This window comes from Denticeps clupeoides, chromosome 20 (assembly GCF_900700375.1).
Source record: "Denticeps clupeoides chromosome 20, fDenClu1.1, whole genome shotgun sequence".
NCBI classification, from domain to species: Eukaryota; Metazoa; Chordata; class Actinopteri; order Clupeiformes; family Denticipitidae; genus Denticeps; species Denticeps clupeoides.
Genome location: NC_041726.1, coordinates 34,622 through 55,937, shown reverse-complemented (window position 1 = coordinate 55,937; position 21,316 = coordinate 34,622). Strand labels below are relative to the sequence as shown.

Sequence of the window (21,316 nt, the reverse complement as noted above, 5' to 3'; positions counted from 1 at the left end):
TTTTAGCAAGAAAAAGAAAAAGTCTGTGTGTGTGTGTGTGTGTGTGTGTGCGTGCCAGTGATGTGATGCCTCCTACATACCATTGTGTGATGTATCTTTTGGAAAAACGACTGAATGTGTTGTATATTTAAAATAAGTATTGTGTTTAAACTTGTTTTTCTTTAACTAGAAATCCTTTTAAACCATATATCATTAAAATATGGTTTTAAAAATAGTCTAAGTGTGTGTGTGTGTGTGTGTGTGTGTGTGTGTGTGTGTGTGTGTGTGTGTGTCAATATGAGACTCTGCAAGGTGTCGGGGAAGAATGTGAGATGAAACCGGGAAGGGAAGTGCGGTGGGGAAAGGGATGGCTTTGGGAGAAATGGGGTCATAAGCCATCAGCAATGGCCATAGTTGTAAACAAGTGATAAGAAATCTGTTTTAAAAGTTAGTCTAAGTGTATATGACATCTGTAATGTGACACAAGGGAGAGAGCGATAGACTGGGGCGAGAAGGTGCTGTGATGCTTCCTACATACAAAATGGGATTCTACCATATTCAGTCAGTATATGAATAGCGTATGCGTTTGTATTTTTAAAATAAGTTTGTGTAAGTATTGTGTTTAAACGTGTTAAACACTGAAACAGTAGGTTGAGTAAAACCATACACTTAAAAATAAGGTTTCTGTTTTAAAAGTAGAGGTATACCGGTTTACGACCTCTCCCACAACAGCCATAGTTTGTAAACTAGTGATATGACATCTGTTTTTTTAAAAGCTTGTCTAAGTGATTATATGACATCTAAGACTGTGAGAGGATGCGCTGGGTGTCCAAGGGTGAGAGAGGGGAGAGGGAAGGAGGTCATAAATTACGCGCTGGGTGTCCGGTGGAGAAGGGGAGAAGGTAGAAGGGTAGGTGGTCATAAATCATGCGCTTTTTCCTTATGCTGATATGTCATCAATCATTTTTGACATAAAGTATATTTTAATCACTACTTATACAGATACATATTTATGTTATTTTTTTGTGATGCTATTACCTTCTGCTTCTGTCACTTTCTGCCGTGACAAGTGCAATTTCCCACTTGTGGGACTAATAAAGGTTTATCTTATCTTATCTTGCACTGGGACTGCTGTACAGGACCTCAATTTCGTCGTGCTGTAGTACTAAGTATGATTGTGCAATGACAATAACGTCTTTAAACTTAAATTTTCTCTGGCCAATGAAACAATGAAAGTCTCAGAAACGTCAATTTGCACATGTCAATAAATGTTTTTGTTCTGACTCAATCGATTAAAAGTGATTAGTCACTAATAGGGCTTGCCATGATGCATACTTAAAACTATTTTCAATTTGTTACTTTTAAAAGCTATTTAAAATACAGAGACTTTTCCCGTCCACGTCGAATGGTGTAATATCATGCAAGTTAAAGGGAATAAATTGGATAATGAATCCAATGAGTGGATGCAAATTTTTCGACCAATGGTCTCCATGGCAACAGGTCAGTAACGGTCAGTCCGATTAATCAACGTGCTCCACTTCCACAACTCTGGTCGACCCGAAGCGGTTTACCTGCGCCAACAAAGCGAGACTGCGAGCGGGTCTGCAGATCCTCCCAGACGTTGAGGTAAAGCAGACTGTGATTTGTTCTGGAACTGTCTCTGGAACGTACTCAGCTCTTAGTGATGGCACACAGCTTCACGGTTAGAACTCTGTCAGGTTCTACAAGTGAAAGTGAAGTGATTGTCATTGTGAAACACCGCAGCACAGCACACGGTGACACGGTGAAACGTGTCCTCTGTATTTAACCGTCACCCTTGGTGAGCAGTGGGCACCATGACAGGCGCCCGGGGAGCAGCTTGTGGGGACCGTGCTTTGAACCAGGGGACCTTGGTGGTTTGGCATCCACACCTGCAACCTTCCGATTACAGGGCCACACTTGGACCGTGTCGCCATATCGTAATACAGCTAAAAAACTCAATGTTGCAGGTGAGAACTTAAACAGACCAATCAGGACATGAGAAGAATCATGTCTAGCTGCCCTAAATAGATATTTCATACAAGACACAGTTAGAAATGATGATGAGCACTTTATTACACCGTGTCATATTTACAATTACGGCATTTGGCAGAGCGACTTACAACGTGCTTTCAAGTTACCATTGATGAAGAGATCAATTCCGGTTCACTAGGACCCCAACTATGAATACAATCTTTTTATTCATTCTGTTGTAGATTCTGTACACAAGTTTGACAAGAAGAAGGTTACAAGTTCATCTAAATATTCTCTAAAGAAGTACTGGAGGCTCGGAGTATACGAGGTGCAGTGCGAGGTGTAATAAGGGCTGTGAGGTAGGATGGTGCTACTCCATGTTTGGCTTTGTAGGCCAGCATCAGTATTTAGAGCCGGTGGAGGGAACGTAGCAGAGGGGCGGTGTGGAGAACTTGGGAAGGTTGAACATCAGTCGTGCTGCTTCGTCCTGTATGAGTTGTAGAGGTCGGATGGTACATAGAGGTAGATTCTTGTTTACTGCCACTTTCACTTTTTAATCATTATTATTGGTGTGTTTTACACTTGGCCAACACACTCGCGTCTGAACCAGAAGAGCACCAAGTTCCAGGTTCAAACCCCATCGTGTCCCTCTGTCCCCAGGGGGACTGTCCCCGTCACTACTGAATGTAAATGTGTTGTTACGGAACACGTAAAATAATATAGTTGTATATAATCCAAGTGAAATATAGTACATGGTGAACTATACAACATGGTTTTTAATGTTTGTCTTGTGTTTTGGACGCGTGAAGCTCAAGAAAGTCAAAGGAGATTTCATTCATCTTTTCTATATAGATTCTTTATTTGCATTTTGTAATAACGCTCATGTTACGCTCGCCTTTGCGATGTCCGCATAGCTGCGTCCTGTTCACCAGCCTCCCAGATCAACCTGGACAGCCTGGTTCTTGTACTGTTTTCTTTTCTCCACGTCTCCTTGTGAAGCTTCTCGAAGATGCTCCAGTGCTGCTCTCATGTACGCGGTCTGCACGAGTTGCCCACACAGTTCCTTCTCCCTTGTGAGGAGGACCTTCAGGGTTTCCTCAATCTCCTGCCTCTTGCTTGTATTGTTTAAGTCCTGGAAACGTTTTTCCAGCTCGTTCCTGGTAGATGTTTCTTCAAGGAGCACTTTTTCAAGTTCTTCTCGTGCTCTGTGCTCATGGTCACGTTCGGCTGTCATCATCTCGAGTTCCTTTTTCATTTGCTGGAGCGTCTCCTCGTGGAGACTGTCTTTGCTCTCCAGCTGATGACGGAACTTTGTCTCTGTCTCCAGGAGAAGCCTCTCTGCCTCTTTCCTGCTTTCTCTTTTTGCTTCAAGCTCTTTTTCAGCTTTCTCTCTCCTGCTCTGCTCATCTGTCATTTGACTTCTCAGCGTTTCCTGCTCCTTCTTCTCGTTCTGCAGCGTCTCTTCATAAAGAGCCTGCATGCTCCCCAGCTGCGTATGGAGCTGTGTCTCCATCTCCATCTGCTTTCCAGTTTCTCTCACGTTACAGAAACGCCTTTCTGCTTCTTCTCTGTTGTGTCTCTCCACGTTCAGCTGTGCTTCAAGCTCCTCACATTGCAGCCATTCCAGATCTTGTTCTTCTCTCAGTCTTTCTTTTACTTCATTCTCAGCCTCCTGGATGGCAATTTGCCTCAGCTCTTCACGCCAAGCCAGGCTGTTCTGTGTCGTGTCACGAATAGCCATCTCCAGATTATTATTAGAGGCCATGAACATCTCCTCCACTTCTTTACGATGACCGGGATCCCTTTCCAGGAATGTCTCCGTCACCGCCTCGAGTGTGCCGAGCTGTTCCCCGAACACCTCAACCTGACCCATCTGAGCTGATTTCAGATCGGTCATTTTGGGCTCAACGGAAACGTCCTTCTTGAAGAAGCGACGCTTGGTCCACCTAACAAACTTCTTCCACGCCTTCCACGCCTTCATTTCTCTACCTCTATACTGAACTCTCGTAAATCTGAAATGATTAAGCTCTTCACGGCTCACCTCTTAAATAGAGCGAAGCTGATGATGTCACTTTTTTTTCAGCCAATCAGATGGAGGAACAAGATCTTAAGAACATTGTGATTGGCTGGTTTCACTCAGCTGATTACGCTACAGAACAAGAGCTCAGAAACATTGTGATTGGCTGAAAAAAATGATATCAGCCAATCACATTAATTCTGGGCTCTTGTTCTTGCTGAAAAAAAAGTGCCTCTCTGGACAGTGAATCAGGAGGAAACCCACACCGAGACAGAAGAACATGTAAACTCCACACACACAAGGTGCTGTCAACGCTATTTGTCCCAAATCAAATTACTGCCACTTTCACTTTTTAATCATTATTATTGGTGTGTTTTACACTTGGCTAACACGCTCACGTCTGAACCGGAAGAGCACAAAGTTCCAGGTTCAAACCCCACTTACTACCATCGTGTCCCTCTGTCCCCAGGGGGACTGTCCCCGTCACTACTGAATGTAAATGTGTTGTTACGGAACACGTAAAATAATATAGTTGTATATATTCCAAGTGAAATATAGTACACAGTCAGTAAAAACATTTGTTTTGCACGTCATTAGTGTGAACATGGACACGCCCCCTACACAAATGGGCCAATCGGATACCAGTACACCTTTGATTCTACATTTTATTATTAGATCATTTGTACCGTGATATAAAATTATTTTTAATGTTTGTCTTGTGTTTTAGACGTGTCAGAAAGACTTTGGGCGGAACCAGATTTGTTTAGTTGTTTCTATCTGGTCCGGTTAGAGTGTGACACCTAATTAGCCACGCGTATTTTTCACATGTAAATGTGTGCGTTCATGACGGAAAGTAAGTGCTGAGGAGTGTTGTTCACACTCGTGTGTTCGATTCGTTTATCCTTTCATACTGTTTTATATGCAGAGAGAGAGAGTTTGGCAATTATTTAATTATTATGCTAATTTCCGCCTGCTATTAGCGCTAAGCTAACGGGGTTCAATAATTTTCCTGTGTTTTAGCTGCTATATTTATATTCTAGGTAAAATGTTCTAGTGCTGGTTAGCTGCTTATGTAGGATTGTATTGTCTGTTTCATGTTAGATTACTGTAAGCAGTGTTATTAATCAGTGTTGTGTATCATATCATGTTCTGTGGAGTGTTTGCTTATGTATGCTTTCTCTGTTTCTTGTAGACCACACACACACACACACACACACACAGACACACACATACTTCGTTAATAAATAAGATAATTGATAAGCTGGCCTCCAGGCTCCTGATTCTCTGACCGGAATCAGATCCTACTGTCGCTTCACCAGTGTAACACGTCGTGGGAGTGGTAGAATCTACACGACAAGACGTGTGAAACTCAAGAAAGGCAAAGGAGATTTCATTCATTTTTTCTTTATAGATTCTTTATTTACTGAAATATCCTACTGTGTCTTCCTTTTACCTTCAGAGATGGAGGGACCAGGCGAGCAGTACTGGAGGCTCGGAGTATACCAGGTGCAGTGTGAGGTGTAATAAGGGTATTATAAATCATTATAAATCTGCTTGGCAGCAGAATCCCAGAATCTCTGTATTTAATCAGCTCAAGGTAATGTTGAGACGTGAGAGAAAGAAAGTCCAGATGCACACAAATAACTTGTGAAGCATAAGATTGACAGAGTGCTCCAACACAAGTTGGAGAGTAACGGTGCCACGTCTGGGTGCAGCAGGAGCCCCAGCCGTCAGGCTGAGTGCTGCCAGCTGGGGCTCCTGCTGCACCCAGACGTGGCACCGTTACTCTCCAACTTGTGTTTACCATGTAAAATCCAGAACTGGAACCAGACAGTCAGCACATGGACAGGTGCTGCTGGGTAGGCATCCGTGTTTGGAGCCCTGTTAGAAGGAACCGACACTGATGCATCGATGTGGATCCTGAACTTTGATTTCAGTTCCTGGCAACCGCCACACGCCTGTTGGTTTGTTTTTCTTGGCTTCCTTTGTTTTGTCCCTCGTGCCTTTTTCTTTTGTGCGTATTAATAAATCCCATTTGCCCAGATGTCCCGTCTCTGTGCTTCCTTCCCCCGTCAGCCCGTGGTTGTGACAAACAGAGGTAAAATGTACAATGAGACAAGTTCTGACATTCAAACAAATCCTGTTCAATTTTCTGATATGTATTGTATTTCTTTTCATAAATTATTTGTTGTTCCGGCAGCTCAGGTGGCACTTTATTTTAAAAAGTCTATATTTGCCAGATCAAGTAAAGCATACATGTGCATGTTTTTGGTGTTATGTTTTGGTGTTTAATTATCATTATATTCGTGCATTTTCTAAAGATTCTGTTTTTGAATAAAGGGTTGGAAATGAGTGCTTTTATTTATTCATAATTTATAAAAAATAATCGACAGATTAATTGATTATTAAAATGATTGTTAGTAGCAGCCATGCTTCTTTATTATCGGAAGATACATCGAACATTAAGACTAACTGTGCTGTAAAACAAGTATTTGCTTTATTAGATATTTCACCAGATTTATTTGTTTCAAAGCCAAATGGCGTATGATGTAAGCCAGGACTTTATTAGGCATCAGACCAAGTGATGATTATCACCATTTCACAGGGTGAAGAGCAGGAATCCGCTGAAGATGCAGTGATTACTCTCATCGTTGTAAAGTCGCTGGTTTCCAGTCTCCCGCCTCCAGCTGCAGAGTCACGCCGCCGACCAGGTAGGAGACGTGGTGGTCCATGTCGTACTCCCCCAGCAACATGATCCTCTGCTGGTTCCTGTACAGCGCTGTGTACATGGTGCGCGATGAGAGGATGTCCGCCACGGTGAACCTGAAGAAGTAAACGCCCTTCACTGGAGCGGTGAAGAACCCTGCAGAACCATACAGAAAAATTCACTACAGTCAGATCTACTACCATGATGCACCTGTCAGGTTAAACAGGAGACTATCAGTCCCTGTTCATCACCAGACTGAACCACAAACCCTGGTGGACACCAGGGACTCCGCCTTCCAGTCCAAAGACAAAGAGGCTCAATTCTACAGGCCAAGCCAACCAGTCACGGGCCAGTAAGGAGCAAAACGAGCTGATGCAGAGAAGATGAACATGGCTGCCCGCTCCTCACCAACGGTGATGGTTTAAGCCTTTAAACCTGAGCCACACCGTGTGTGGTGTTTCACAAGGACAGTCACTTCACTTTCACAAAGTGCGTTAAGAGGCTGGCACTGAGGTGTTTAAAGAATGTGACTCCCACTGACACCATGACTATGAGAAGATGCTGAGCACCTGTATTACTGCTGTAGGCGTTTCCAACATTGGTGATGATGTTCCTGAAGACCAAGTTCAGTTCGGAAGGTCCTGTTTGTACATACTTATATCTTATATCCCAAATAAAAGGCACATCATATTTAAGGATATGACCCAATACTCATCATGTACAAATAAACCGATCTTTCATCACGATTACAATATGTATTCAGTATATAGCAATAATAATGTCATTTACCTGCATTCATGTTCAGTTTCTCCACTTTTGTCTCCACTAATGTTAGTCTGGTCTTCAGTCCTCCAATCTCTGCATTCAGAGCAGAAAATATTAAAACCACAGTCAGTTCCTATGTGAGCTTTACTAGAATTAGTGGACTTCTCCGTCTTCTTTTTGAATTTCTGCTTATTCTACAACACAAATTCATAAATATCTGAACAGAATGAAGACCCCCACTACGCTGGTACGTAAACTTGGTTAATGAGTTCATCACATGATACCTGAGTTCTTCTGCTGCAGATCTTCTACTTGGTTCTTGACAGCTTTCAGCTCTGCTGCTTGTTCTGATGTAGGTGGAACACAAAAAATGAGACAAATCTTCACCAAGAAAATATGATTAGAGATCATTTCAATCCAGCACCTGCATTCTGATGAGTCAGGTTCTCCACGTTCTGCTCATTGTCATCCATTTGGATCTTTAGAGCCGTCAGCTCTGCCACAAGTGCTGCAATAATGAAGGAATAATTCAGTACTTTATGGTAGATTATGGTATGGCTTATTTCTATAGGAGATTAAAGAGTTTTTATGACAGGATGGTCGCATATAAGTTAATTTATATGGCTGTATATGGCAGTTTATGGCAGTATATAATAATTTATGGATGAATATGGTTGCATATAACAGTTAATTTATATGGCTGTATATAATAGTTTATGGCGGTATATGAATGTACATGACTGTATGTATGGATGTATAACAATGTATATTGATGAGATGTCACTGATTGTTCCCATGCTCAGAATTACTGTAAAAAATTCAATGGTCACTCTTGTAAGCAGCTTGGATGTGAACGTTGGACTGTCTGTTCTGCATTACCTGCATTTTCCATCTTCAGATTCTCCAGGTCTTTCTGTACGTCTGACAGGACAGCATCTTGCACTTATATACAAAATAATACAGATGTCTGTTATTCTAAATTATATCTACTCATGCACTCTATTACATGTAGAGAATTGAATTAATGTACTGTTATTCTAACCTAAACTAATCATAACCAATGAATAATAATTCAATGTTTATGTTATTTTTACAGTAATTACATGGAATTAATACTATGTGTGATTAAATAATACTATTTGTATAGTATATTTTACACTATAATATTTGTCAAATGTCATTTATGCACCTGCATTCTCCTTCATGTTCTCCACTTCATCCTTCATGGTCTTTATCTCCACATCTTGAGCTAAATAATGTAATAATGTAAATGTAAATGAGCTAAATACCAACATTAAAGTCTGTGAATGATGTTCATACTGGTCTCAGTGTTGTTGAATTAATATTGCACATTTAGAAGATGTGATTACCAGCGTTTTCTCTCTCCAGAACTTTGAAATCCAGCCTCAGATCCAGCACCATGTCTTCAGGGTCCTTTAGGTTGGTCTTCACGTTCTCCAACTGGACTTCCTGAGCCAGCATCGTGTCCCGCAGGTAGCGGACCATGTTCCTCAGGTACTGCAGCTCAGCGTTGATGTCCTGCACAGGAATTTCTTTTTTTGTATTTAGAGGGTTGCTCTGCTTGTTCAGAGAAAGAGCTCTAAATGTGGAGAACAGCAGGAACAGCAAGGAGATGATGACCCTCATCTTCAACACAATCAGGTCAGCTTTCCACTCATCTAGACTCTTCATAGTTGGGGGTCCTAGTGAACCAGAACTGACCACTTCATCCATGGTAACATGGAAGCAAGTTGTAAGTCGCTCTGGTTAAGGACGTCTGGCAAACGCCTTAAATGTAAATGTAAGCGGCCTCCTTTTTTTATAAAGCCGAACTTATTCATTATTTACATTTAAGGCATTTGGCAGACGGCCGTATCCAGAGCCACTTACAACGTGCTTCCATGTCACCATGGATGAAGAGATCAATTCCGGTTCACTAGGACCCCCAACTATGAACTATTTTATTCACTCTGTTCTAGTTTCTATACAGAAGTCAGACGAGAAGACGGTTACAAGTTCATCTAAATCTTCTCTAAAGAGGAAGGTCTTGAGCTGCCATGTGAAGGTGCTCAGTGACTGAGCTGGAAGTTCATTCCACCACCGAGGGGCCAAGACGGAGAAGAGTCTAGATGAGCGTCTTCCTTTTACCTTCAGAGATGGAGGGACCAGGCGAGCAGTACTGGAGGCTCGGAGTATACCAGGTGCAGTGCGAGGTGTAATAAGGGCTGTGAGGTAGGATGGTGCTACTCCATGTTTGGCTTTGTAGGCCAGCATCAGTATTTAGAACCTGATGCGTGCAGCTACTGGGAGACGGTGGAGGGAACGTAGCAGAGGGGCGGTGTGGAGAACTTGGGAAGGTTGAACATCAGTCGTGCTGCTGCGTCCTGTATGAGTTGTAGAGGTCGGATGGTACATAGAGGTAGATTCTTGTTTACTGTCACTTTCAGTTTTTAATCATTATTATTGGTGTGTTTTACACTTGGCCAACACACTCGCGTCTGAACCAGAAGAGCACCAAGTTCCAGGTTCAAACCCCACTTACTACCATCGTGTCCCTCTGTCCCCAGGGGGACTGTCCCCGTCACTACTGAATGTAAATGTGTTGTTACGGAACACGTAAAATAATATAGTTGTATATAATCCAAGTGAAATATAGTACATGGTGAACTATACAACATGGTTTTTAATGTTTGTCTTGTGTTTTGGACGTGTGAAGCTCAAGAAAGTCAAAGGAGATTTCATTCATCTTTTCTATATAGATTCTTTATTTGGCGTATTTGCATTTTGTAACAACGCTCATGTTACGCTCGCCTTTGCGATGTCCGCATAGCTGCGTCCTGTTCACCAGCCTCCCAGATCAACCTGGACAGCCTGGTTCTTGTACTGTTTTCTTTTCTCCACGTCTCCTTGTGAAGCTTCTCGAAGATGCTGCAGTGCTGCTCTCATGTACGCGGTCTGCACGAGTTGCCCACACAGTTCGTTCTCCCTTCTGAGGAGGACCTTCAGGGTTTCCTCAATCTCCTGCCTCTTGCTTGTATTGTTTAAGTCCTGGAAACGTTTTTCCAGTTCGTTCCTGGTAGATGTTTCTTCAAGGAGCACTTTTTCAAGTTCTTCTCGTGCTCTGTGCTCATGGTCACGTTCGGCTGTCATCATCTCGAGTTCCTTTTTCATTTGCTGGAGCGTCTCCTCGTGGAGACTGTCTTTGCTCTCCAGCTGATGACGGAACTTTGTCTCTGTCTCCAGGAGAAGCCTCTCTGCCTCTTTCCTGCTTTCTCTTTTTGCTTCAAGCTCTTTTTCAGCTTTCTCTCTCCTGCTCTGCTCATCTGTCATTTGACTTCTCAGCGTTTCCTGCTCCTTCTTCTCGTTCTGCAGCGTCTCTTCATAAAGAGCCTGCATGCTCCCCAGCTGCGTATGGAGCTGTGTCTCCATCTCCATCTGCTTTCCAGTTTCTCTCACGTTACAGAAACGCCTTTCTGCTTCTTCTCTGTTGTGTCTCTCCACGTTCAGCTGTGCTTCAAGCTCCTCACATTGCAGCCGTTCCAGATCTAGTTCTTCTCTCAGTCTTTCTTTTACTTCATTCTCAGCCTCCTGGATGGCAATTTGCCTCAGCTCTTCACGCCAAGCCAGGCTGTTCTGTGTCGTGTCACGAATAGCCATCTCCAGATTATTATTAGAGGCCATGAACATCTCCTCCACTTCTTTACGATGACCGGGATCCCTTTCCAGGAATGTCTCCGTCACCGCCTCGAGTGTGCCGAGCTGTTCCCCGAACACCTCAACCTGACCCATCTGAGCTGATTTCAGATCGGTCATTTTGGGCTCAACGGAAACGTCCTTCTTGAAGAAGCGACGCTTGGTCCACCTAACAAACTTCTTCCACGCCTTCATTTCTCTACCACTATACTGAACTCTCGTAAATCTGAAATGATTAAGTTCTTCACGGCTCACCTCTTAAATAGAGCGAAGCTGATGATGTCACTTTTTTTCAGCCAATCAGATGGAGGAACAAGATCTTAAGAACATTGTGATTGGCTGGTTTCACTCAGCTGATTACGCTACAGAACAAGAGCTCAGAAACATTGTGATTGGCTGAAAAAAATGATATCAGCCATTCACATTAATTCTGGGCTCTTGTTCTTGCTGAATAAAAAGTGCCTCTCTGGACAGTGAATCAGGAGGAAACCCACACCGAGACAGAAGAACATGTAAACTCCACACACACAAGGTGCTGTCAACGCTATTTGTCCCAAATCAAATTACTGCCACTTTCACTTTTTAATCATTATTATTGGTGTGTTTTACACTTGGCTAACACGCTCGCGTCTGAACCGGAAGAGCACAAAGTTCCAGGTTCAAACCCCACTTACTACCATCGTGTCCCTGAGCGGGACGCTTAACCCTGACTGTGTCCCCAGGGCATACCTGTCAAGTATCCCGTTTTGGCCCGTTCATTCCCGCCGTCCTCCCGTATTAGTATTTTCCCGTAAATCTCCCGTATTTTAATCTGCGTTATTAAAAAAAAAAAAATCTGAGTTGTGTCGCTAATCTCGCGATAAGTGCCGCCTGCAGTAGCTACTACAGGTACTGAAGGTGGCAGTTCTCGCGAGATTAGCGCCTGAGGTCAGATGACGAGATGATGAGTGACGACGCGGGAAAAAAGAAGAAGAAACAGACAGATGATGGACGCCAGGACAGAGAAGGAAGGCGCTCCTGGGTGCACCACGTCCCGCACATCCTGACTCAGGTCCGTCCTTCGTATTTAACCGTCACCTCGGACCTTCTAGAACCCGCCGCTGATACTGCGGTTCGTCCAGGGCCGCTGCGTGTGGGTGAACCCGGCGGTGGAACCTGATGAAGATGAAGAGGAGGAGGACGAGCCGGAACGGGAGGAAGGACCCGCCCTCTTCACCCCGCTGTCTGAAGACGCAGGTGAGCGTGCGAGATGCCGCCGGTCCGCCTCCTCCTCCGTAACCACGGTAACGCGCCACGTTTCTGCGTTTGGTGTAGAAATCGACCGGCTGCCACCGTGGAGCTCCCGGCTGTCCTCCGCCCTCGTCCCCCGCTTCGCCGGGGGCGTCGCCCGTCATCACCGCGTCCCGGTCTCCCCGCAGGAAGTTCGAGAACGTTTACATCGGCTGGGGCGTGAAGAGCGACGCGGCCTTCTCGCCGGCGCTGCCCCCCGACCCCCAGCGCGACTTCCCCGGCGGGCCGGAGGTGACCGAGGAGGCGGACCCCACGCCGCAGGAGGACGAGGACGAAGACTGACGTTCACATGAAAACTTTTACTAGCGACCGAAACACAAGATTGACGTTCATGCCGAAGTTTAGTTAACGCACGGTAAATAAACGGTGAAGACACACGAGACACATGACACCGTAACACATTTCTGTAGTTTTCACAGCATTATTACTGTATAATGAACAAATCCGTACTGTAGAACCTGTATACAGCATGTTGCTGTAGATTTGCAAAGCATCATGGTTTAAATTCCTGGGCGGCTGTTGTTTTACAGTAAAACCATATTGCTGTATATCATAATACAATAATTTTGAGCGGGAATTTTCATATTTCTCACCTTTCAGTTATTCGGAACACAGAAATCATATTTCTAGGATATATTTCATGAAGCCAGAGGACGACCCAGCGTTTTTAATTTTACATCCTCAATATTAAGAAATGAAGTACTGATGGCCAGCTTCGCATTATTTTCATGAAAGAAGATTCAACGCTTTCCTTGTCCTTTGACTTCAGAAAGGTAAATCAACTCATTGTTTTTTGCAACAGTACGTGTATTAGCTTAACCTAGTGTAGCGGTCCTTCTTCCGCGTTGTGTAATTTTTTTATTTCTTTTCTTGAACCGTAATTGACGAGCTGACACCCAAGAAATTTTCTGTGCAAAGTGTATTCTGTATGAAAGCAAGGTCACGCCAGAACATCACGTCACAACTCGCGTCTCTCTGCACCTCTCTCTCTCACAGCTCATGCCATGTGTCTAAGAGGACTAAACCGGGTCTCCAACCCACTAACCCACGGGCACGGCCGCATCCAACCACTTTTCGGGGGTGATCAAAGTTTTAGAACCCACATAACTTTTTATAATAATCATAAATTGAACAAACAAAAATACAGAAACATATTTGACATAACCAGAAACATTAACACATTTTAACATTTTACAATTGAACAAACACCCGGATTATCATTATAATTCCCTTACCCACATCAGAATACAGGTAAACAAAATAAAAGTCTTTAGAAAATAAGAAAATAAAATACACAAAAAAAGAAGAAATACATTTATAAATCTAGTGTAACCATTTAACTCCGGCACACTAGCACTAATTTAGCTAAATGTTAATTTTTTCAAGTATTGCTTGTCGGTCTTTTAGCTAGCTACAGCTAATTAGCTTGACATTCGTCTTCTCCTTTGCTAGCGACCGTTGGTATTGTCAACGGTAACCGACCTAGGCGACACAGGACACTGCAACAGGTAAGACGCCGCATATCTTCTGAGCTCCAAAATAATTATACATTATTATGTGCTATCTGGTCTCGTAAGTCTGGTTCAGGGGAAGCATCACATGATAGATGTTTACTTGCAATTGTGTGCACTTATGCCTGTAGTGTTGCTTCTTGGTCTGTTAGCTAGCTACAGCTAATTAGCTTGACAATTGTTTTCTTCTTCGCTAGCAACCGTTGGTATTGTCAACGGAAACCGACCTAGGCGACACAGGACACTGCAACAGGTAAGACGCTGCATTTTTGGACTTCGATCATCTAACCTGAGGACACAGGAGTGTCATTTCCAACTAGTGAATACATTTTGACACATTATTGATTTTGGCTTTACATGTTTAAGTCTGTCACATACTTTTTTTTCAGGATATGAATCTGTAGCAAACACCAGCCAAACAGTCAGTTCAACTACATACTGTAATCAGTATGTCTTTCAAATGCAAAGAATGATATTTCTTTGCAGGGACAATCCTCAGTTATATTATAAATAACCAATTTGTTATTTTTATATTTTTACCCATATATTGGTACTTGCTGATCCATTAGTGTAATACATCAACAGATCTGTTCCTTTCCTGTTGTGAGAACAAGAGCTTTACTGGAGTGTATTGCTCTAACATTCTTGAAATTAAATTGCCCATAGGTGTGAGCGTGAATGTTTGTATGCATCTGTATGTCATCTTTGTAATCGCCAACTTGTCCAGGGTGTACCCTGCCTCTTTCCCAATGACAGCTAGAAATGGCTCCAGCTCTTCTGTGATGTTTAAATTGACACTGGAAAATGTATGGATAAATACAGATACATTTTGAGATGCACTACAAAGCTACAAATTTGCTGTGAAGGATATCTGAAACCAACATTTGTCCTCAACACTCTGGTGGAACAATTTTCTGCTTTAGCACTGCCAATATATTTCCCCTATATGTTGAATATGGGTCCGGACAGCTGCTGAGTAGTGAAACAAAGTAGAAAATAGTTCTGCATTCTATGGTATATTAGAGAATCGGAAGTAGCACAAAGTATTCACAAAATTCAAGTGTGAGAGGTTAATGTACCAAACTTCAATAATTTATTACCCTCACATGGATCAGCAAATATCACTATATTGGACCAAATCTTTGTAAGTTTTTTCTCCTGGGGTAATATATGGCATCTTATGAATTTACAGATTTATTGTCAGGATAAATCCTGAGCAAAGCAAGTGTTCTTCCAAGGTCCAGCTGAGCAGAAGGACTGGCAGGATGGTGCAACGAAAAAATTAATCCCTCAATCCACACGTGGCATCGTTTATCAGAGGCTTTATCGAGTATGACTGGCAGAACAACTGATATCAGGTGAGACTGTTAATTTATATTTATTTAAACTTTGCAGAAATAAAATACTCTACAGCAGGGATAGACAACCTTGATCCTCCAGGGCCGCTATCCTGCTAGTTTTACAACTATTCTACCCACTGATTGACTGAACACACCTGATCCAGGCATTCAGAAGCTGTAAGTGCAGTGATGGTTGGAAAATGAGCAGGAGGACAGTGGCCCTCAAGGACCAGGGTTGGCTACACTTATTCACTGTACAGGGCAGTGTCTTACAGATGCCCTCTTGTTTGTGTGTTTCTATATGTAAAACTGTGCATGTGTGTGTAGTGTATTTTACTAGGCTACTGCACCTTCATGTAGTAATAGAAACATTTCCAAACGTTTCCAATGGGAAGTAGGGAGTCTCAAAAAATTGTCATAGAGCCAATAGTGTGGATTAATGCTGCCTTTGCATTTCTACTCTACATTAGTAACTTATGCCTCTTTGTCCTTCAACTTCAGGGAAGAAGATTCCAGCCCTATAAGACATATTCAGTATAGGAAGAAATGGCGCCGGAATCATATATGTCATTGGGACCAGTAAAGTCAGTCTTGAACAGTTTATTGGTTGAATATTGAAATGTTTTCGTACAAATGCATTTTTCTACAATTCTTCTTTTAACTGAACATTTTACTTACTTGGAATTTTTGTATTTGTAAAAAACAAACAAACAAAAAACAAAACCTGAAATATGTGATAGTTGTCTATATGGTGATGCTTTTGTGTGTTTTATTGTTAATTTTATTATATTATCAATTAACTTTACAGGATACAGTGACTGCACATACAAACCAATGTCTGAAAAGGGAAATGTAAAAAGTACAAAAAAGTATTTTTTTTTAATTATCTGTATAAGCATTGAAGTGTTACAAAATAATTCTTGGCCTTGGTGTTTAAATTGGTTTACCTGAAGAGAAAGGGTTGTTTGGGAAAATAGTGTTTTTTACAAAGTAAAACTTTTTGTAAACTGCTTTAAAAAAATAAATGAAATGTTTTGCGACAAAAAACGCATCTTCATTGTATTGTATGCTATAATTTTTATTTTATAACAATATTTTATAAATTACTTATTATAACAAATAATGCAGTCATGCACATTGCAGTAGCCTAATATGTGCTGTAATGAAATGTATAGCACTTTATTACTGTGATTGCAAATACAGTCTGTGCTTACTACTGTAACAATGATTACAGTATTCAGATTATTGCTGTAATAACAATTACAGTATTTTGAAGGTACTGTGATTCAATTTACAGTAATGGGCATGAACTCCCCCGACCTGCTGCTGCTGGTGGAGAACTGTCCTAAAGGAGCCGAGACGCTGCTCACCCGCTGCCTGCACATCCTCACCGATAAAGGTCCGTTCTGCTGGTGCCCGCCGTTCGTAACGAGTGTTACCATCAAGACGAGAGTCCGAACGTGTGTGTTCCTCCTCAGTGTCCCCCTCTCCAGAGCTGGTGGAGAGGGTCCGGGATCTCTATCACAAGCGGGTTCCTGATGTCCGCTTCCTCATTCCCGTCATCAACGGCCTGGAGAAGGTGGGTTGCGTTGATGCAGTCAGTGTGTGAGTGTGTGTGATACCAAGTCATGATCTTGTCCTGTTCTCCTCAGAAAGAGGTGATTCAGGCTCTACCCAAGCTCATCAAGCTGAACCCCATCGTGGTGAAGGAGGTCTTCAACCGGCTCCTCGGCACCCAGCACAGTAAGCTGGCGTTTCGTCCTGCTGTCCCCAGCATCTTCTGTGCAGCTCGGCGCTGAGATGTGTGTGTTCCTGCAGGTGAAGGCAGCTCCTCCATGTCTCCGCTGACCCCCGGCGAGCTGCTCATCGCCCTCCACAACATCGACTCCACCAAGTGCGACAACGTTTCCAGGACTTAAACAGTACAAGCAAGAGGCAGGAGATTGAGGAAACCCTGAAGGTCCTCCTCAGAAGGGAGAAGGAACTGTGTGGGCAACTCGTGCAGACCGCGTACATGAGAGCAGCACTGGAGCATCTTCGAGAAGCTTCACAAGGAGACGTGGAGAAAAGAAAACAGTACAAGAACCAGGCTGTCCAGGTTGATCTGGGAGGCTGGTGAACAGGACGCAGCTATGCGGACATCGCAAAGGCGAACGTAACATGAGCGTTATTACAAAATGCAAATACGCCAAATAAAGAATCTATATAGAAAAGATGAATGAAATCTCCTTTGACTTTCTTGAGCTTCACACGTCCAAAACACAAGACAAACATTAAAAACCATGTTGTATAGTTCACCATGTACTATATTTCACTTGGATTATATACAACTATATTATTTTACGTGTTACGTAACAACACATTTACATTCAGTAGTGACGGGGACAGTCCCCCTGGGGACAGAGGGACACGATGGTAGTAAGTGGGGTTTGAACCTGGAACTTGGTGCTCTTCTGGTTCAGACGCGAGTGTGTTGGCCAAGTGTAAAACACACCAATAATAATGATTAAAAAGTGAAAGTGGCAGTAAACAAGAATCTACCTCTATGTACCATCCGACCTCTACAACTCATACAGGACGAAGCAGCACGACTGATCTTCAACCTTCCCAAGTTCTCCACACTGCCCCTCTGCTACGTTCCCTCCACCGGCTCCCAGTAGCTGCACGCATCAGGTTCTAAATACTGATGCTGGCCTACAAAGCCAAACATGGAGTAGCACCATCCTACCTCACAGCCCTTATTACACCTCACACTGCACCTGGTATACTCCGAGCCTCCAGTACTGCTCGCCTGGTCCCTCCATCTCTGAAGGTAAAAAGAAAGACACAGTAGGATATTTCGGTAAATAAAGAATCTATAAAGAAAAAATGAATGAAATCTCCTTTGCCTTTCTTGAGTTTCACACGTCTTGTAGTGTAGATTCTACCACTCCCACGACGTGTTACACTGGTGAAGCGACAGTAGGATCTGATTCCGGTCAGAGAATCAGGAGCCTGGAGGCCAGCTTATCAATTATCTTATTTATTAACGAAGTATGTGTGTGTGTGTGTGTGTGTGTGTGTGTGTGGTCTACAAGAAACAGAGAAAGCATACATAAGCAAACACTCCACAGAACATGATATGATACACAACACTGATTAATAACACTGCTTACAGTAATCTAACATGAAACAGACAATACAATCCTACATAAGCAGCTAACCAGCACTAGAACATTTTACCTAGAATATAAATATAGGCAGTGAAGGAATAAATTTGTGAGACTATTGGTCTTCTCCGCGGGTCCTTCAACCCAGGTTCTTTGTTGGAGGATGCATTGCTCAAGGCTGAGAAAGAATGAAGACTCAAGACTCAGTCTGCGCAGAAGGGGGAATCTTTAATGTTCACAGAAAACATGCACCAGCACTCTGTGTACAGATTCCGATTCCGATGTTTCAGTGCGTGCTCAGCTCTTTTATAGGTAGTGACAAACATAGTCTTTTTTGAGGTGGAGTCTTCTGCTCGTTCGTGCTGTCTTCTGCAGGGGCAGATAACCTCTTCAGCAGGGTGAAACCACAAGGTGCATAGTTGACAGTTTTAACACGGTCGGGTGCAGGTGTTATGTCTCACTTCCTCTAAGAGTGATATGTTCCACTTCCTTTATGTTTGCACGCCATCTGATAACAGATGTTTTACCAGTCTTTAGCAAAGTAACATATGTCAAAGCAGTATATTTCTACAATTCCCCCTTTTGAACTATATTTAATAGTTCAATAAAAACAGAACGGACATATAGTCAAGCTGGAACATCTCCTCTGGGTCTTTTAAGGTTATAGTGAGGAGTAAACAGACATGACAGCCACCCTGCCCTGGGTCGGCCTGAATCGTCCGTAACCTAACAGGAATACATGATAAAAAATGACCGTAATGATACAAAAAGAAGGAAGAGACAATCAAAAGAGTATTTAGACATGAGACCACAGGACACCTTCTTCGTCATCACTGGCATCCGGCGGTGGGGCGGAAGGACAGGTAAGCAAAGGCAGCTGGAGAGAGGGGTCCTTACCCTCCGGAGTAAGAGCAGTGACAATAAGTCTAGTTAATAGTGCACGAATACAGGGAATACAACAACAACCACAAGTGACTAAAATGGCCGTGAACACAGCGATAGAGATGAGAACAGAGACAACGAGAGTTTTGTATGTACCGAACATATCAAGCCAAGCATCCCACATTTCTGTGTTCACACCAGAATGTTCCTTCATCTTGGTGGTAAGAGCGGTTAGGCCAGTAATTGCTTTGGTAAGAGAACCATCCGGAGAGGTATTGTTGGGGATGAAAGTACAACAGTCCTTGCCAAATATACTACAGACACCCCCTTTTTCGGCCAAAAGTAAGTCGACCGCGATTCTATTTTGGAATGCCATTAAGGAAGTAGCGGAGAGTTGTTCGTGCACTGCGGCGAGGCCGTCTCTGGTGAAATTGGCGAGGAGTTGTACATTGAAATGGATATAGTTTATGCGGTCCACGTTTTTATTGGGAGTAATTGGAAAAAATGCTGAAATAAGTGGGATGTTTTCGAACCCGGTGGCTACCTGGTTAACCAACTTATACTCGTTAGGCACACCCCTTGGAACCCCGATGGCATCAATATAAGTGGGGTTATACGCAGACCCTGGAATGATAGAGCGCTTGCTTCGACCGGGAAACTGGGAGCGTCTTCCAACCTGAGGGTCAAAATCCACGGCCGTGACGGAAACGGGAAGTAATAGAGACACGAGAGCGCAAGTGCCACTGGCACCCAGCGGGAATCCATCATACAATTTCCTGCCGCCACAGTACCACCACAAATCAGCACGAGGAATGGGCCTAAACCCTGGTTGCATTTTAACGATTTCTGTGCACCAGGTTATGTCAATGCAGCCTAGCGGCACGGTATTTCCCGTGAGGTTGACGCAAGTGAAATTATTAGGGGCAACATCCGAAGAGAAATAAGGTGGCTTATGCGATGTTACGTTAGACGTTCTGGGGAAGTACTTCAGCAAACTAGTGCAGATTTGAGGAGGACCGATGGAGTTCATTAGGGACAACATACAGGTTTGGTTTAAGGGGGCAGGGACAACCTTGAGGAGGGGTCTTGGGCCCAGACAGACTATACAGTCGGAATTGATGTCTGCTGCCGCTTGCTCGGCCAAGAGCAACCAATTGTTCGTGTTCCCAGATGCACCATAAACAATTTGAAATATGTCATCCGCCGTAAGTGGATCGGCGGCCATTCTGGCCGTAGCGACAGCTGAGGTCACTTGGTTAACCAAAACGGTGGGTCGAGGCTCAGTCGCCTGGCAAAAGGCTACTTGCCATGAGAGTTCAATCGGCACCTTCCATGGAGCGAGTAAGAAGAGCCGACACCCTTGCGTCAGGTGGGGAAATACCCCAGCGGTAATCGTGAGTAGCAACCCGTCGTTTTTTGGCAATTTTGCTAAAGTGACATTTTTTCTCCACAGCACTGCATCAGCGGTGGAATATGAAGACCAATCGTCCGGGGTTTCAGCAACCAAATTTTTCCATGACCATTCACCGTAGGTGCCACCTAGAGTAAGGTACCATGAATCTGTTTTAAATTGACCAGGCATAACCTTTTCCACGCGATGGTGGGCCCTGCCTAGTGATCTATGTACTACTTTAAATGGAAACGCCGACCAAGGTAGAGTGGCAATGTAGGAGCTATTGGATGGGATGCAAAGAATCAAGTCTGTTGATTTTACCCTCGGGGCCAACTGCCCACAGGAAGAAGAAGACCTTTTGGTCCGGGTTCGGGAAGGTCGCAGCATGAGGGCAGATGGGGTGATCAGGTTAGCAACGGGGAGCGGTGTTGAAGCGGTCGAATTCGCCACGGGTGAAGCCGTAGCGTTGACGGCGCGGAAGAGCTGGGGGAGGCCTTCGAACCCCAGCAAAATAGCGATAGGAACACTGACCAGTGCACAAAAGACCAGAAAGACGACAGCTCTCTCTCTCCAGGTCATAATGTCTGGAAATGGCCAA

General features: G+C 43.5%; 1 protein-coding gene across 5 annotated transcripts; it reads left to right on the top strand.

Moving 5' to 3' along the window:
* The first annotated feature begins 12,095 nt into the window (after nucleotides 1-12,095).
* LOC114770422 (symplekin-like) lies at nucleotides 12,096-17,300 on the top strand. Of its 5 annotated transcripts, XM_028964349.1 has the most exons (11): nucleotides 12,096-12,389; nucleotides 12,468-12,798; nucleotides 13,044-13,216; nucleotides 13,896-13,951; nucleotides 14,152-14,207; nucleotides 15,147-15,312; nucleotides 15,796-15,878; nucleotides 16,592-16,693; nucleotides 16,773-16,873; nucleotides 16,947-17,037; nucleotides 17,113-17,300. In XM_028964349.1, exons 8-11 carry the CDS (start codon nucleotides 16,594-16,596, stop codon nucleotides 17,211-17,213), a joined length of 393 nt encoding a protein of 130 aa, XP_028820182.1. In that variant the 5' UTR covers nucleotides 12,096-12,389; nucleotides 12,468-12,798; nucleotides 13,044-13,216; nucleotides 13,896-13,951; nucleotides 14,152-14,207; nucleotides 15,147-15,312; nucleotides 15,796-15,878; nucleotides 16,592-16,593; the 3' UTR covers nucleotides 17,214-17,300. The 5 variants fall into 5 exon arrangements, with proteins under 5 accessions (XP_028820182.1, XP_028820185.1, XP_028820183.1 ...); XM_028964352.1 differs by lacking the exon at nucleotides 13,896-13,951; XM_028964350.1 differs by lacking the exon at nucleotides 14,152-14,207.
* The last annotated feature ends 4,016 nt before the right edge of the window (nucleotides 17,301-21,316 follow it).

What these genes read in the sequence shown, in the direction of transcription:
- LOC114770422 (XM_028964353.1), top strand. Translation starts at nt 16,594, where the DNA reads ATGGGCATGAACTCCCCCGACCTGCTGCTGCTGGTGGAGAACTGTCCT. An exon ending in GCACATCCTCACCGATAAAG is followed by an intron (nt 16,694 to 16,772) that starts GTCCGTTCTGCT and finishes GTTCCTCCTCAG; the next exon opens with TGTCCCCCTCTCCAGAGCTG. An exon ending in GCTCCTCGGCACCCAGCACA is followed by an intron (nt 17,038 to 17,112) that starts GTAAGCTGGCGT and finishes GTGTTCCTGCAG; the next exon opens with GTGAAGGCAGCTCCTCCATG.